Raw genomic sequence first — 17764 nt, forward strand, 5'->3', positions numbered from 1 at the left:
GTACCAGAGGAACGATCGCTTCATTTTCTATATATTAACGAATTACACTAGAATGGGGCTAATATTTACATCACTATGTTGTCTGATTGAATTAAATAATCTGATATGCAACATAATGCAGAATAAGATACTTGTAGGGGCTTAGAAATTGTGTCATCCCCAGTTCATTTCTGAAATGTGTTTTAAAACAACAGTCGGGAACATTTGAACACTGATTTCTGGTCAAAACCATTAATCAAATCCTACATACACTAAAATATACTTTTCCAAGGCCCTTTCAATAAATGTGAAGCAGATCCCCCCCCCAAAGCATGGTCTCAGTAGTCAGGAATTTAACAACAGAATTCCCCATTTGTGAGCCTTTGGACATTCTGTATTGTAGTAAGCAAGTATCAAATAACAAAAAAAAAAATCACAAGATATTTTCCTGATTTGACTCGGTGAGCCTCGTATTTGCTTCAGAAAACAGTATTTTGGGGGGGGTTGGGAAGCTCATCTTGTAACCGGAAGGTTGCCGGTTCGATCCCCAGCTCTGTCTGTCTTGGTCGTTGTGTCCTTGGGCAAGACACTTCACCTACCGCCTACTGGTGGTGGCCAGAGGGGCCGATGGCGCGATATGGCAGCCTCGCTTCTGTCAGTCTGCCCCAGGGCAGCTGTGGCTACAACTGTAGCTTGCCTCCACCAGTGTGTGAATGTGAGAGTGAATGAATAGTGGAATTGTAAAGCGCTTTGAGGGTCTCGAAAAGTGCTATATAAATGCAATCCATTATTATTATTATTTTTGTATGAACCTAGTCATAAATCGCACTGTAAGACAGCTGCTCTACATCTTTGGAGGCCAGAGAGTGATGAGCCAGAACAAGACCCAGAAAGCTTCTAACAGTTCTGCTGATATTACACGTTGAGTACTTTACCACAAGGGTACAGAAATCTCAGCAAAATAATCCAGAGTTTAGTTGTATGAATGACATATTTGTTTCTTCATTCCTGGACTAATGTGTGCACTGTGCAGTTTTGTGTATTGCATTACAATAGCCGTATATGTTTGACAATAATAGACTATCACATAGCTGTTGTGTGTCTGTACGCTCCTTTCAGACTGAACCACATTTTAACTGTTCATTAACATGACAATAGAAGTTATGAAGCTGCAGTAGACAGAAGAGCCTTTACAGAGCGATGGCTGCAGACCTTGGAAACGGTTTCCATAGCAATGGAAGGGTCGCTAAGATACCGTAAAAGAGGGTTATTTATGCTTCCTTTGAGGGTAATCAAGGCGGTGAGTGTGTTCAGCTTTGTCAGCAGTGGAGGAGACAAGCAAGAGAAGATTAAGAGGGGTCTGACCTCACTCATTGTGGATGCTGGTCAGAAATAGTTTGCTTTATTCTGACGCCCCTACATCTGATTCTAATGTGGAGCAAATCTGACACTTGTCCCCTAGTTTGTACTCACTTTTTTTGATAAAAAAAATAACTTCAGTGATTGTAATAGGATTACACCTGGGTTTTAAATTACTACCTATAATTTTCCTACAAAGTTCTCCATATTATTATATTATATTTATTTATATTTTTTTATTTATATATAGTGTGTTTTAGAGTTTGCAACTAATTTAAGGCTGTTTACAGCTGCAAGAAGTCAGCACTTTGACTGTAAATAAGATTTTAAAGCAACCCAACCCTGACAAGTATTTTATAAAGTGCAACCCCACAGACTATTGCACCTTTCTCAAGTCTGAGAGGCACCCAGATCTTTAGGCTTTGGAACATGCTTCCCATTAAAAAGCTATAACTATTAATCCTGCAAATTGAATGAGCTAAGTTAAAGGCCATCCAGTATCCAAGGCTTCTGATGTACCTGCTGAAACTGAAATGGCCCACACAGAACATAATCATCCATCCACTGCTCCTCCATCTCTTCCAGCTCAGCCTGGAGCTCCTGTTGGGGACATGGGGTCACGATCTCTGGTATACTGTGGTGGGTGTGCAGCTCACAGTCTGCTGTCTCTGCATAGGGCAACCTCAGTGATAGGTGCAGGGGCAGTGACAGGCCTCGCTCCGGTTTGGTTTTGACTAGAACTGGGATCTTGCTGCCCCTTCGGGATTTCACTGGCCGGTGTTCACAACCCCGCAAGAGGGTCAGCATCATCTCAAACCCAGACAGGAAGCTCTCACATGGGGTCTTGTCCCACTGAATGTCTCTTCTCACCATTGCCTCACTTCCATCTTTCTCTGGGTCAGTTTCTTCCTTCTCTTTATGATCTAAAGGAAGACAACTGACGTCCACAGTGGTGTTGAGAGACTCCACAGATGATGCAGGACTGGAACTCTTCTGCTCACAAATGGTCTTTTCAGGTTCCATCCCAGCAGAAGGTGACTCAAAGGTGATGGCTGTATCAGCTCCAGGGCCTCTGGCCACAAACTCCACTTCCTGTGTGGCTGTTGAGCAGCGGGTAGTTGGGCCGCAGGATGTGCTTCTGCGCCCGAGCCTTCTAGGAACCTTACATACAGCCTCATAATCAGAATCAGCAACTCGAAGTGCAGCACAACCCCTACATCGCCTCTGCTTGTGACCAGAGAGGGAGTCTGCTCCTGTGCACTGGTGGAGGTGGTGGTGGTGGTGATGATGATGGTCCAGGGCAGGGTATTCCTTATCAGCCCATGACTCATACACGGAGAAGGTAAGATCGTCCTGGATCATGTCTGAGTATCTTACATCCTGGAGTGATGACAGATCCACCACAGGAGCGTCTTCAGACGCCGTCTCAGTCACGACTCTGACACTGGATGGAGGGGGGACCACGCTGCACTCCTCTGAGTTGTTCTTCCAGTACAGGCCTCCAATACACTGCCTCAGCCGGTCTTTCTCGAGGAGTAGCTTGTGGAGACGCTCCAGAGACAATGCCTCCACTCGGGCAATCACTGTATCAAAGCGGTACATGCGGTCTAACATGAAGGTGCACTTTGAGCACGCAAACTCACCACGGCCATCCCGGGTCAGCTCACGGCCCAACGCGTGGGAAAGCAGCACCTGCAGATTGAGCTTGGCTGTTGGGTGGAAAATCCATCTGCGCTGGTTGCCACAGAGCTCACGGGCACAGATCCTGCAAGTCTCCTTCATCTTTACCACATCTAGCATCACAACACGTGGCGAACGGATAATACAAGAGAGCTTTAAAAGTCACTTCCTTTTGATGCATGTAAGAATTTCATTGCAGGGCTGGATGAAAGATGATGCTTCTCTCCCGAACTACTATCATTTGGTGTTTTTCCAAGTTATCCATTAAATGGATAAAGGAGGAAGATGAATTCAGAGTCCAGAGTCAAATCTGAACCAAAGTGAATCTTGGGCAGAAATGTTTTATGATACTGCAGGAAAACAAAGAGGTGGCAGTCTATTCAGACATTTTATTTATCTGTTTTGTCAGATCAAATAAAAGTAGGCCCGTTAATGGAGACAAACACACTGCAGCAGCATCGTGGCCACGTTTCCCTGATTACTCAAACCTTTCGATCGGGCTGGTACGTCTGAGCAACGTGATCAGCGCCTTTAATTCAGCCAAAGACATTTCCCCTCGGAGCGGATGTGAATGAATCTTCTCTGTCATGGGTTTCACTTCCTTGGTGGGGAAGCACAGACGTCAACTCAAATCTCACTCCTGCGCTGAATTTCAACCTTGCCGTTTCCACCTGAACGATCCCGTTAAGTGTGTCACAACAGCGGCTTTTTCTGCCTTTGAAATCAATGACGTCTCTTTATATGACAGCATCTCTCTGCCGCAGCTGCTGCCAGGTAAACAACCGGAAACGAACACGGAAACAAAACGCGATTTCCTTCCTTAGTCAGCGATTTGGATGTTCCAAGGTTTACCGGCTCCCGTCTGCGTCCCCGTTCAGCTGTGTCCACTTCATCAGCGGAGGCTGTCAATCGTCCGGGTGCTTTCAAAACGAGACAACGAGGCAACGCGGACTGAAACCGAAGATCGTGTATCAAAGAGAGGATGTCTCACTCTGATGCTCGAAATAATCTGGTGTGCCAATCCCGGGGAAATCTGCCTTTTCCCTCTTGTGACACTAGTCCACTTTACACAATTAATCTGGCCACAGATGTGCTATGGACACAGTACAACTTTGGTAATAACGACTACGACGGCAACGAGTTTCACTACTGATTTATTTTCGACACCAAAAGCCCATCAAAAATGTTTTAACACAGTCAAATCAAGCCAAATTATTTTTTTGGTGTCTTTCTGTACTCTATGGAAGCCCGTTTCCGCCACTAAAAAAAAAAAAAAGGATCCATAACTCAAAATTTCGAGTTATTTTCTCGAAATTTCGAGTTATTTTCTCGAAATTTCGAGTTATTATCTCGAAATTTCGACATATTAACTCAAAATTTTGAGAAAAGCAACTCGAAATTTCGAGTTCGCGCTGCCAATCAGTAATCTACGTGAATGACGTCATTTCCATGTTACCCGGAAGCTGAAGCCCTCAGCTACAAATGCTACAGCTAAGCTACCGGTATTACATCCAGTCGTGAATGCACAGATTGCTGAGTGTTTTCAGCCTGGCTTCACAAATGATGAAATCCCTGTGTTATTAGCTGAATCACATGGTGTTACTATCAGCAAACATACTTTAATTTGTTGGGATCCGTTTTTGAGTGCGCGGTCCTGCGCCATATGCTTCCGTGTAACAAGAAAGCGACCTCATTCACGTATATTTTTGATTGGCAGAGCTAACTCGAAATTTTGAGAAAAGTAACTCGAAATTTCGAGTTATATTTCTCGAAATTTCGAGATAATAACTCGAAATTTCGAGAAAATAACTCGAAATTTCGAGTTATGGATACTAGCTTCTTTTTTTTTTTTAGTGGCGGAAACGGGCTTCCATAGTACTCTGATGTAATATTAAATGCATCTCCTGGATATGTGTAGTTAAACCAGTAGTTTTTAATAAATGAATTCCCCCCCAGTCCATATTATCAGCGTCAGAGTGGGACCTCGTGTAGAAGGCAGGACTGAACCATTTTCTTGGCTCGGCTGAACGGTGGGGTGGGGTTGGTGAGCCCTTCCCTTTAAATCTAGTGACTGTCTTTCAAATGAAATTTCTGGATTTCTTCAGGCAAAAGATGAGGCCTCTTAATTCACTCTTACCGTAACTGTCAACACAAACATTTATGTTTCTCTGTAAGTAAAAGTTCCTATGTTAACAAATGTTAACAGTAAAACTGGAGTGCAGATGCAAGGTAAACAGTCTGTTCTTACACTTACAAAAATAGTTTATTTTGATTGTGTTATTACTAATGTAAAGTCATCCAGTCATAAAATATTATTAATTTTAACGTAGTCGCTGCTCATTTGTATTGTAAAGAGATTTTTTTTGAACGATAACCAAACGTTTTAATATGATATTTTGATCTCTCCATGTTCAAAATGACGAAATATAAAACTAAATAAGGTAGGATTTCCCCTCGGAAAATCTTAATGTCATTTACCGTTTTTATTTGGCTTTTAATCATGTTTGTGGAAATCTACAAGCAATCAAATGGCAGTAGCAAGGACTAACACTACATATGATGTTCCATGTGCAAAACCTTCTGCTAATTCCCTTTCAGATCATCCATATTAAATCAGGGTGTGACTGCCTGTTTAATTAAAAATCTTACTTTTCATTTCCAGCTTGTGTGTTTGGATGTATCAATAAAATTAGCCCTGTGTGTTTTCCATCAGGTTCATTAAATCTAAATCTAATCTCTAAATTGTCAGCATGGAATGAGTTCATGCCTTTCCCAGGGGCACACACTCCCAGTCTGGCCTTGATATGTGTGTCACACAGCATGAAGGGGGAAAGGAGGGAGGCAAATGGGCTCTGTTATTTCTCTGGAATTGATGTCAGTGAATCACATGACACTTTAATCAAGAAGCAGCCCACTGTCCTCCTCTTAAAAGAAGCCCCTCCAACATGCACACACACACTTAAAAAGCATCATCCATCTTTCCTTATTGAAGCAGGCTAGCTGTGTTGTTGATACAACTGCTCTCACATGTGATTTATTTTCCTCAGAGTGTGTGGGCCAACACAGAACTCTATTTTGGCCCTTGCTGCATCTACATTTGTCACCCTACAAGCCACTAGAGACACAACACTAAAAACTGATCGGCTAGAATGAGGCACGCAATCAAAAATCCATTAATCCTAATCAGAGATAAGTACCAAACAGTGCTGACAGACTGCACCCACTGTTTACTTTTTTCTAAGTGGCAGAAATACCAAAGGGTGACAGCAGAAAATGAACACTGATGCAGACAGAACAGATATCCCCGCCCAATTTTTCTCTCTCAGATGTGTCAGTTGTTGCTGTGCTAGTTAAACAACCGATTCCTTCTGTGTGTTGAGCCGCCAGGAAAAACTGATTTAATCATAACTGGTACAGATGAGGAAAATGAGACTATATTTGCAGAAATATACTGCACATATGACATGACTCTGCACTGACACTGATCCTTGCTGATGCTCTATAAGGAACTGTGCCTCCTAATTTTAGAAAGAGAAACATAAGCCTTTGTTCCAGCTGAAGATTAGGATACAATAATAAGTGAAACAGAAACTGACTGGAACTTAAAATAGGACTAAGGCTGGAAAACACAATAACTGGGACCTGCAGATGGATGGTGACCCGACACTCTGACAAGACACAAAGGGAGACTGAGAAATTATCTACATACAAGAGTGTGATTAGGGAAGTAGAGACAGCTGCGGTAACAGCAGAGACAAATCAGGAGTAATGAAAAAGGGGAAGCAAAACTGAACGCACAAGAGACACAGGCTATCAAAATAAAAGAGGAAGCATAAACAGTGAGACAGAGACAAAGACACATGAACCTGACAAAGAGGAGACAAAAGAAGCAGGATAAGAAATAACTATATAACTTGGACACAGAAAGACCGAGGCCAAAGACAACTACAAGAAACACGAGATGAGGGACTGGCAAAATATGATGGAAAGTATAGAACTCGACATACAGACAGAAAGAGGAGACGAGACTGCCTGCATACATGGGACACTAGGGAGGACACAGGGATGAGACGAGTCTGGACATGAAAGGGAACCAAATGAAACAAGGAACTGAGAAGTAGAAACATGAATAAACTAGGAAACAGTGGAAATACTAAACTAGGAAACTAAACAGTGAAAACTAGAATGTAATCATAATAAAAACTGTTTTTTATTTCTACTTCTCTACACAACTTGCTTCATTCACACAAACACTTTCCCCCCCTCTATGCTTTTTCTACCTAACATTCACACGCTCATTCGGCATGCAGACTGGCGCACGCAGAGACTGAATCACCGAGCTTCTGAGTGATACGTGATCAGCTCTGCCACCTCAGCTACAGCCACTCCAGAGGTGGATAAGGGGAATATATACTCAGATCATAGGGAAGAAAACTAGGACCCATGTCAGTGTTTCACAAGAAACAATATTCAAACAGTTAAAATGTTTTTGTTTTATTTTAATTATGAACCCTTTAAAGGGTAAATGTGCAATACTCTTGATTGTATTTTTCTTTTACCTGGCCTTTTATGATGACAAAATATCAGGTGTAGAAACTTCAGTTTTCAATTATGACATTGCTAAAATCCTAATTTTACTATCTAAACAAGCAGTGAAAGCAGTGAACATATATGCTTGGGTGTTTAAAATGAGAGGAGTATTAAATCTGATGCTACAGTCATACTGTATGTGCAGTGTGGATTAAGTAACAGAAGGTGGAGCTACTTGTCTATGAATGGAGAAGATGGGCCTCCTTGTCTGAGATGCACACCACCAACAAAAGCTGCCAGTAAAAATGTAGACGTGAGATTGGGTAGCTATCAGAATATAAATGCAGAAAATACTGCAGAGGGTAAAAGTTCAAAGATCTCACAAGTAAAGTTTTGTCCTACCTGCATCTGTGCATGAACTGTGCACTCGTGCTCACACTGCAAAGAAACAAGTGCAATAATGTCACACATAAACCACCAACATGGTTTCATGTTACTACTTTTTAGCTCTCACAGGTCAAAACCTTGATTTTGAGCTACAAAGGCAGCTATCCCCATCAACACCTCCTTCGTCCACCTCATTATTTGTTGATGAGGTGTGTGTTGAGGCTCAGACTGCATATTTTAGGAACTGCATCAGGTTCAAAGTACAGTATTTGTTGAAAATAAGTAGAGATGGTAAAAATGAGACATTTATTCAAATGCAAGCAGAAAAACACAAGCATACAGGGGTTTACATGGTCCTAAAAAGGTGCACATATTTTTAGCTTCATGGTGGCGTGAGCTGTCTACCGTGCCAATGTTCCACTGACCCACATGCAGATATAAAAACAGTTTCATATCTTACTGGGTTGACCTATCTGCTGTTTGAGCCAGAACACTTAGAGCAAAGTGACAGAAGATGAGAAGGGGGGTTGAGGCAACCAGCAGAGAATTTAGACCAGGACTGGCACGCGTGTCTGGATCACAGTCAATGTCTGGAGTCCGTCTACTAAGCAAAAGACCTTTGGATTTTTTTGAAAGATGAAAAAACGTTGGAAAATATTTAATATTCCATATCCAAATATTCAATGCCATTGGACCATATGAATGGAAAAAAATGGATAGTTGTAATGCTGTGATATAATTCAGAGGCAAGTCCTGTTTTGAGACAAGCAGCACAGTAAAGGGTCGGCAAGGTTGTGTGTTGATCCTACACAGAGCCTCAGTGCAATTGTCAGACAGTCATCTACAAACTGTAGCCGTTTACTGTCACCAAGGAACAGTGCCAAACAGCTGGTTGTGGACTACTCTTGCAGTTGTTGCTCTTGTGCAGTTGTTGGTCCTTCAGCCAGCTCGAGTGAAACTGAGAGCTATAAACAAAACCCTGTTGCTCTGTTTGTGTGCCAGCTAACCCAAAGATTGTGCAGAGCTCCTAAGTTGGCTAATTCTGAGACTTTGTTTTTTGCCTGCAGCCTGTCAACCCTTTCTTCTGAGGTGGATGGATTGGCGCCATCAGAATCTAGCCTGTCAAGTCTGTGTGTCCTGCATTTTTCTTTCCTCTTTCGCTGGCAAAGATTCCAGAGAATCTCCCATCGCTGGTGCTTCCTGACTCAGATCTTGGACTTCTGCCGCCAAAGCCCAAGTTACCTGAGCCAGAGCCAGAGGGTCCAATGTTGCCATAGTCATTATCATCTCACTCCTTGACCGCCTGACAAGCTCCTCCTCCACTGTTGGCTTCCTGCGCGCCTTCCAGTGGGGATAACACCTACACTGGTGTTAGAATCTTTTCCATCTCCTCTGCCACCAGGTCGACCCCCAAAATTAAGCCTCTGCTCTGTCCTGCATTTGGGTCAACTATCTGTGCTTCTTTGGTTTGCCCTGAACCCACTTCCAGATCACTCCCTCTGCTGTCCCTGGTCCAACCCACAGAAAATGAGTATCACTTACAAAGACCGTGACACCACAGGTAATTAGCTGCTTGGATATGTGCGCTTAAGGTCTTCTCTTCCACTTTGTTCTAAATCTAGCTATACCCTTACAGCTGACGGTGTACTGCTGATGTGAAAAGTAAGGAGCAGCAGGCTATTGGTTTACTCCTCATAAATTATGTAAATATACACGAGGGACTCTGGGTGAAAACATAGTTTAAAGACCTTCAAGAAACCTCTGAAATAGCACAGAAATGTAAGTCTGCAAAAGTTATTTTGATTATCACATCTTATAATTATTTTATTTGATAGAGACTGAAAGAAATAAGTAACAGAATTATTTAAAACATAAAAGAATTAAATGTCTTTTTTTGTAACTAGTTGTTAAAAATAAAGGATATTTTAGGCATATTTTACTAACTGTAGGTGTTTCTCAAGTTAGTTAGATAAATAAACAGCTTGTTGATTGTACCCATAATACTTTCTTTAATGTCTCTTTCTTACTGGTTGGGCTCTAGTGACTTAATAAAACTGACGTGAATACTGTGCAGCACTGAGGCTCCTGTCTAGTATACCTCAGATAATCACTATGTGCTTTCAGCTGCACATAATAGGAAAATAAATCACTTATTAGGGTCACCTGAACTCTGTCATTTCTTCTTCAGTTTTATAGCAATAAAGTATAACAATATTTGCAATATTAAGGGTGTGCGTGCATGATCGCCTCACCCTCTTATGTTCATGTAAGGAATATCATGAAAATACCTCAGTTTTTCCTACGTCTTTGTGCAGACAAGAGGAAGGGTTTTGAAGTCTCACTTCAAGCTCTTTGACTTGAAGATGCAGTGAATGTTTGTCCTGTGTCAGCTCCTCAATCATTCTGATAAAAAGAAGAAACAGAGACAAGCATTAATGTAGCTAAAGCTGCAGTTTACCCCAGCTGATATGAGGTAAGAGGCATGGCACATCACCAATCTGTTACTTGTCTGCGACAGACCAGAACACGCAAAGTCCACACAGAAAGACTCCGACCAGATGGTGGAGTTGAACACAGGGCCTTCTTGCTATGAGCCAACAGTGGTAACCGCTGTGCCATTATGCACAGGTATTTATGTGCCACCAAAATGCAGTCACATCAAAAATTGAAAAGCTGGTGTTTTCAGGTGATAAATCATACACTGTGCAATGATTTGTTTTTCTGAATTAATTATTTATTAAAACTAGCACAGCACTTGTATTTCATTCATTGTACTAAATACTGATTTGCCACAATGATAAAAAACAAAGTGAAATCAATAAAATTAAACATATGGTGAGGTTCATCAAACCCCTCTGAAAAACTCCAATGCACTCATAATGTACAGTGCAAAAAGCTGTTTTACACAAACTGGGATTTTGGTTGCAAGTCTGTGGTTAGCTACATATTAAATTACCTGTCTTTGTCTGTCAGTGGCTGCAAGTTGAGTATTCCACCAGAGGCTTGACTCTTCTCCAACATCTGTTTCTCAAGAGTGAGGTAGCGCTGGGTCTCGGTGTTTGCCAGCGAGGCCATCCGTTCAGCCTCAACTTGTGCCAGCTCAGCCTCCTAAACATATGCATGTTCTCATCAGCATAAATCTCCTTTTGCCTGTTAGTACCATGGAACTGCTTAGCCAGTGCTACTATCTGTACCTCTTGTAGTAGCCGGACTTTGGTTGCCATGATTTCCTGTAAGTGGTTGATTTCCTCCTGCTGCACCACCAGACGCCGCTGCAACTCTGTTTCATTTTGATTAGACAGGCCCTTTGCCGTTGATCTGTATGAGTTGAAATGAATAACAATTAACTTGTACAGGAAGTACTAAAATAAAATAATCCCACACGTATTCAACCTTCCTAACCACACCACAGCTTAGTAAAAATTCAATGGTACGTGCATCATCCTCGAGCTCGGGTCCTCTAGCAGAAGCCTGCTAATCAGAAGGTTGGGTGTTCAAGCCCCATCTTGGCCAACATACTATTCCTAAGTTGTTCTCAAAGTATCTAATGTGTACTATCTGCAAACCTCAAATCGCACACCTTGTCTTTAAAAGCAACATAATTCATTGGATAACCTGTTGCAGTGTCTAAGAATAATTCAGAATGAATAATCAATGATTTTAATATACCACACTGGTTTTACTGGCTAGCTGTTAGCGATCAATCCCAGAGCAAAGGCTCCTTCTTTGCCGTCTTCATCCTGTTCTCTTTCTCTCCCTCTCTCTGCAGTAATGGTGCAGTCAACAAAAAGTTAAATGTTACAGTGAAACAGACTTTACAACCCATTAAAAGGCACACTGATCTGTGTTATTTATAGCAATATTCAAACTGAATACGGGCTGCTGCTGGCCGTTGACAGGTAACATGCTTTTGACTTGCTGTCACCTAAACTGGAGCCGTACTATTAAATAATGAAGCCCAATTTGACCAGAAAAGGAATATAAATCTTTAACTAACTGAAATATTAAAAGAATAAAGAACATAAGCTCCTTGGCTGACAGCTATAGATGTATTTCTGGCTAGGGGTTTGATAACTCTGATTTAAAAGCAATGCTGAACTACATTTAGCTGTAACAGTTATTGGTTAGCTTGATTTCTCCCTCAAACTGGGGTTACTCAGTAAACAGTTAGGTGACCTTTATAGGCTTAGCAAGGAAAAATATATTCAGACATATTTCCCATACAATGAAAATAACATTACAGCTTTATATTGAGCTTTTGGCCAGTAGAGAAAAACCTTTAAAACTTTAATTTTATATATGAATATTTTCCCCAAATGTTTACACACATTCCAGTACATAGCAACAGCCTCTACCAGCCTTCTATACTTGGCTTATCAAGAAACTACTCGTGCTCGTTTTGGGCTTTCATCTTTCACTGTCATGTGATTAATTTCACATTGTTCACACTATGGTGGACCCCAGACTGTGGGCAATCATAGAAACTTGTCTTCTAGTTAAGGTAACTAATAGCAGCGTTCACTACTGCTTTGAATGTATCATGAAAAGTCTTAAGATTACTACGTATCGTTGCTACCGGATTGCTATCGTTAAGCAATCCATGAAAACTCATTGATGAGTAAAAGATTATGGATTTAGCTATATTACAGTCTTTCATAAATATATATATATATATATATATATATATATATATATATATATATATATATATATATATATATAATTTTTTTTTTTTTAAAGACAAAAACACATTAAATAAATTAAAATTCAGAATTTTGGAAAGTTTCAAGATGACAGAAATTTGTTCTTATGCCATTCATATGATGACTAGAGGTTGCTTTTATTCTTTTATGCTCTTATTTTATTGATTCTGATTTTGAAGTGTAACTACAGTTGGTTCCTCAAATGTCCGATTTTACTGACAGTCTCATATTGACAGAGGTGTGAAATTCGGGTGAAGTTGGTTCGGGTTAGTGTTGGGTCTTTTACAATGCAAGGTGTAAAATAGGAATAAGTGTCATTGTTTTATAATTATATTATATTTATATTTTCAGTCTGAGTTTTTGCCTCAGTGTTTCATCCTTTGTAACTGAAATCTTTGTTGTTGTATTTTCTGTGTTTAATATTTATATTCCTCATTTAGTTCTCCCTCTTCTTGATTTCCTGTTTAATAGTCTTTGTCTCTTGTCTAGCTTAATTAATTTCAGCTGTGTCTCATTACCCTCCTGTGTCCACCTCCTTCAGTCACCTCATGTGTATTTAAGACCTCCGTTTGTCTCAGTTCTTTGTTGTCTTTAAGTTTTCCTTTTCTTTTTCTTGTCTAAATTATCCACACATGATAACAGCAACAAACTGTGCTGTGATAACAGGAAATGAAAATAATAAAGACAGCCTTTTCCTGAAAAACATGGACCATCTTTCCCTTTAGGGAAATTTACAAAAAAAGCATCAAATGCACATTAAATGGTGTAATCTGAGGTTTGCATCCTGATCTCAGTATTCTGCTTAGTTTATTGTTTGGAAAGGAGAACGGCTGAAGAAAGAAAGGGAGACAGCTGGCTTGTAAACAGGTGCTGGAGCTCATATAGTTCCCAACTCGGCAAACCATAAAACCTCTGCCCTTTACTCAACCTACTCCCATATTCTAATCACCCTCCCCCTTAAAAAAACAAAAAAACACCCTTAGTAAGACCCTCACTTCTTCTCCACCTTGTCAGTTTCCTACCCTCTTTGTCCTCTATCCCAGAACTCAGAGGGACTTCACAAGCATTTTCGTGCTGAATCCATGCATTCCTTAGAGCTTAGTTTGTGTTGTGATAGCTAGGTTAGTCTACAGGCCAGCAGGCTTGCGTGTGATGAGAGGCCGTGGGGTCCTGAGCTTGCCTTGGCGCTGATGTACTGTTGGACTCATGGGAAACAAACTAGTGATGAAAGGAGCGTTTTTGTGCTTCGCTCAGAGGTTTCCCTAAAGGGATTTCAACAAATCTGTGCATAAGTAGTTGAGTATTCGAAACCGCTTTGAATTTTAAAATGGTTACAGGATGCTAGCGAATTATTTGTTTGATAACAGTGGAAAGGAAAAGTACGATTTTGCAAATACTTACTTTGCTTTGTCCAAAAGCTCTTGTTTCTCCTCGAGTTCCTTTTTCAGACTCTCAACTTCAACCTTGAGTTCAATATTCTGGAAGAAAATCATAGAAGCGGATAAGAACAAACAATAAAAGTTGCAGGTCTGAAATTTCACGTGCATCATATTCAGTGATGGGAATAACAGCGTTACAAGTAACGGCGTTACTAACGGCGTCACTTTTTTCAGTAACGAGTAATCTAACTAATTACTATTCCTATCGTTACAACGCCGTTACAGTTACTAACAAGAAAAAGTGGTCCCTTACTATTAGCACAACACCTGGAGCTAAGGGGGCAAAACAATCGCATGAGTCCTGCTGTGTGACTGAGGAAGAATAAAGTAGTCGTGGCAAGCCAATCACATGACCACTTCAAGACAAAGCAACAAGGTATAGATACCAGTTTTTAATTGTGTTGATAGGCCACGTAAAACCAGAGTCATGATAAACAATATACGCGGTGTTTTTTCCTCAATAGTTTCGTCACGTTTACTGTCTAAGGACAGCGCAGCAAGCACTCTCTGCTTATGAGCAAAAAAAACAGAGGATGTTTTAGGAGTGACAGCGAGAGAGAGAGCAGAGAAAGAGAGAGAGCGAGTTTTGAGACGTTTAGGTGTTTGGAGTGTGTAGTTAATGTGTTGTCTTGTGTATGTCTGTGAAGGTTCTCAGTCATCCAGGTCATCGTAGTCAAGGAGCTTGCAAAGAAAAGCGTCTGGACTTCTTTAAGTTACTTGAAGACGTTTCACCTCTCATCCGAGAAGCTTCTTCAGTTCTAAGGTCAAATGGTGGAGAGTCCCAGATATAAACCTAGTGGGAGTAACCCCCCACAGAGGGACAAAAGGACCCCCTGATGATCCTCTAATCGCCTGAGCCAAGGTGTGAAACTGGGTGTGGGTCCCAATCAGCCAGAGTTTCGGGTGAGTTCATTGTGAAACCTGGCCCCACCTTATCATGCGAATTCCTGAGATCAGATGGCCCAGGATGTGAGTGGGCGTTAAGGCGTCTGGGAAGGGATCTCAAAACTGGATTATAGATGGCAGAGAGTTGGTGTCGTAAACCCCCGCCTCTGTTCAAAGATGGTCGCTCACAGTGGACATAGATGGCTTCTTTCACTCCTCTTTCAAACCATCTGTCCTCTCTGTCCAAAATGTGAACATAGGCATCCTCGAAAGAGTGTCCTTTATCCTTAAGATGCAGATGGACTGCTGAGTCTTGTCCTGTGGAGGTGGCTCTTCTGTGTTGTGCCATGCACATTAACTTGTCTTGTGTAGTTAGTGTGTAGTGTTGTGGATAGTTTTGTGTTGTGTGTCAGAACAATGAGGCAACTGCTGTCTCCAGGTAGAAACCTGCTGCTGTCAGACCTGCAGGGATCAGGCTGTGATGTTCTCCTTTATAGTGGACAGAAATTATGTTTTTGGAGTGGCACAAATAATTTGTGTGGGATCTCATTGAATGCAGAACAGCTGATTGTTCTGTAAATAGTTTGAAATGGTTATAAAAAAAGGGTAAAAGGTAAATGGATGCAAATAACTTTGTTGTTTGCAAAACTTGTGCAGAGGATTTTAAAATTGACAATTTATATTTACATTTAAAGTTATGAAATATTATCATTAAACATGTTTGTGGTTGTTACAGTAAAAAATATAACTTTTTCTACTCTGATTTTATTTTATTTGTCTGATTTTAGATCCATTGTGTTAATACAGTATGTCAAAATGAAAACAGAACTGCAAATTCAGACACGCGAGGTTGTGCTGAAAAGAATGATGCCAAACAAGGCAAAGTAAATAGTTTCTAAAGATAAAATGTGGAGGGAAAATCAAAAGTATTTAAAAATGGCCAATTATAACCTGGACCCCAGAGGGTTAATAGTTAATAGTTAATAGTTACTTTTCAAGTAATGAATTACTTTTAGAATCTTGTAACTCAGTTACTAACTCAGTTACTTTTTTGAAGAAGTAACTAGTAACTATAATTAATTACTTTTTCAAAGTAACTTGCCCAACACTGATCATATTTCATGGACAGACTTTATATTATTGCCAGACTAAATTTTAGGCGCTACATTATTCTTTTCCTGGAAGAGCTGGACCACTTTGTGTGGGTTCTCTTCAAGTACACTGGCTTCCTCCCACAGTCCAGAGACATGCAATTAGTGGGGTCAGGCTAATTAATGATCCTAAATTGCCCATAGGTGAGAATGACAGAGTGAATGCTTGTCTATCTCTCTGTGTTAGCCCTGCGTCAGATTGGCAACCCCTCCACAGTGTACCCTACCTTTCGCCCTATGGTCGCTGGTAGGCTCCAGCAATCCTCATGAAGCTAAGTGAAGCAAATGAGTTACCCTGACTTCAATTGACCTTATTTCTGCAGTCGTTGTCATTCAGTCAGTATAGCAGTACAGTAGTATGCCACACGAAACAAGCTTCCAAGTCTCACGTGCTATTCAATATCTCTGTAGCTCAGTAGGTCTATAAATAGGTGGTAGAAATAAGAGCACCTGCTGTATATGTCTCCTTCTGACCCCCAAAAGTGTAACATCCACCACTCCACCCCAAGTACCCAGCAACAACTCTACTTTTAACTTTTAAATCTTAAAGCAGGAACCAACTGGATGAGGACTGACCGTCACTTCACTCACAGTATCCGTCTGCAGTGGTTGATGTTTTATGTACACCAATCTGGAATTGCAGTTCAGCACTGCTGCAGTAACTGTCACACAACACAGGTGCTGGACACAAGTGTTGTTGCTTGTATGTGCAAAGAGATGCAACATACACACGTGCATATTGTGCACCGACAAAAACAGTGAAACATGAAGTGGGTCATTGGGTTTATAGCTGCCACTGGAACACAGGTCAAGCAGTTAGGGCAGTTGAAACAATTATTCTCCAGCAGACATGTGGCTCTCTTTAGGTATACTGAGCAGCTTCCACTGAGAGCAATGAATTAAAACCTCATTCCAGGTTAGTATATGTTAAATACTTAACAGTATTTGGATGCTCTTAAAATTCCCAAAATTAACACTGCTGCAGTCCAACAGAAAATCCCACCAAATATTCGCTCTGATCAAAATACAATAGAAAGTGATGTATTTACTTTAAAATTTTATTCAAAAAACATCAACAGAACAGACTGTTGGTTAGAAATAGTTAATGCTACCCAGTTACCCAGTAAATTTAGGTCAGAGTAATAAGTAATATCACAAACTAAACACCTCCTATTATCAGTTTTAATTGACTTTTTAGATAGATAAATACACTTATATGAATATGTAACTGTAAATATGAGTAATTTAAAAATGAATTTGTGTTATTTCTGTGGATCACCTGCAGTGCCTTAGCCCACACTTTGGGACTCACTGCTCTATCAGGTTTACCTTAAAATGTGAAATGCCCTCAAATACCTTTTGTTGTGAGTTTGGAGAGAACAAATAAAACTGAACAGAATTAAATTAATCTGTTTTCAGATAGAAAGCACAGATTTCAAGAGTGGATACGCTTTTGACTACGATGACCTGGATGACTGAGAACCTTCACAGACGATATGTTTTTAACTTTTTCTTTGTGTTTTAAATTGTCATGCATTACAGGATTGATGGTTTTCTTTTTGCAAGAAAATTTTTTTTTTGGATTTTGACGTTGCTGTAAAATTATACATAACGTTAGAATTAATAGATACTTGCATTAGATACTCGCTGG

General features: G+C 40.6%; 1 protein-coding gene across 9 annotated transcripts in view; it reads right to left on the bottom strand.

The window, feature by feature from the left end:
• The window catches only part of pde4dip (phosphodiesterase 4D interacting protein), a 97596-nt gene that overhangs the window by 31495 nt on the left and 48337 nt on the right, over positions 1-17764 (bottom strand). For 2 of the 9 annotated variants that reach the window (XM_076876099.1, XM_004569352.4), the window contains exons 5-9: positions 14040-14116; positions 11130-11253; positions 10892-11043; positions 10224-10338; positions 7951-7986 (exon numbers count right to left, since the gene is read on the bottom strand). In XM_076876099.1, coding sequence (XP_076732214.1) covers positions 7951-7986; positions 10224-10338; positions 10892-11043; positions 11130-11253; positions 14040-14116 — 504 coding nt within the window. Of the gene's footprint in view, positions 1-1857; positions 4031-7950; positions 7987-10223; positions 10339-10891; positions 11044-11129; positions 11254-14039; positions 14117-17764 lie in introns of those variants that run through there. The other 7 variants (XM_004569348.4, XM_004569346.4, XM_004569353.4 and 4 more) reach the window with 6 other exon arrangements.

This window comes from Maylandia zebra, linkage group LG17, assembly GCF_041146795.1.
Source record: "Maylandia zebra isolate NMK-2024a linkage group LG17, Mzebra_GT3a, whole genome shotgun sequence".
Lineage (NCBI taxonomy): Eukaryota > Metazoa > Chordata > Actinopteri > Cichliformes > Cichlidae > Maylandia > Maylandia zebra.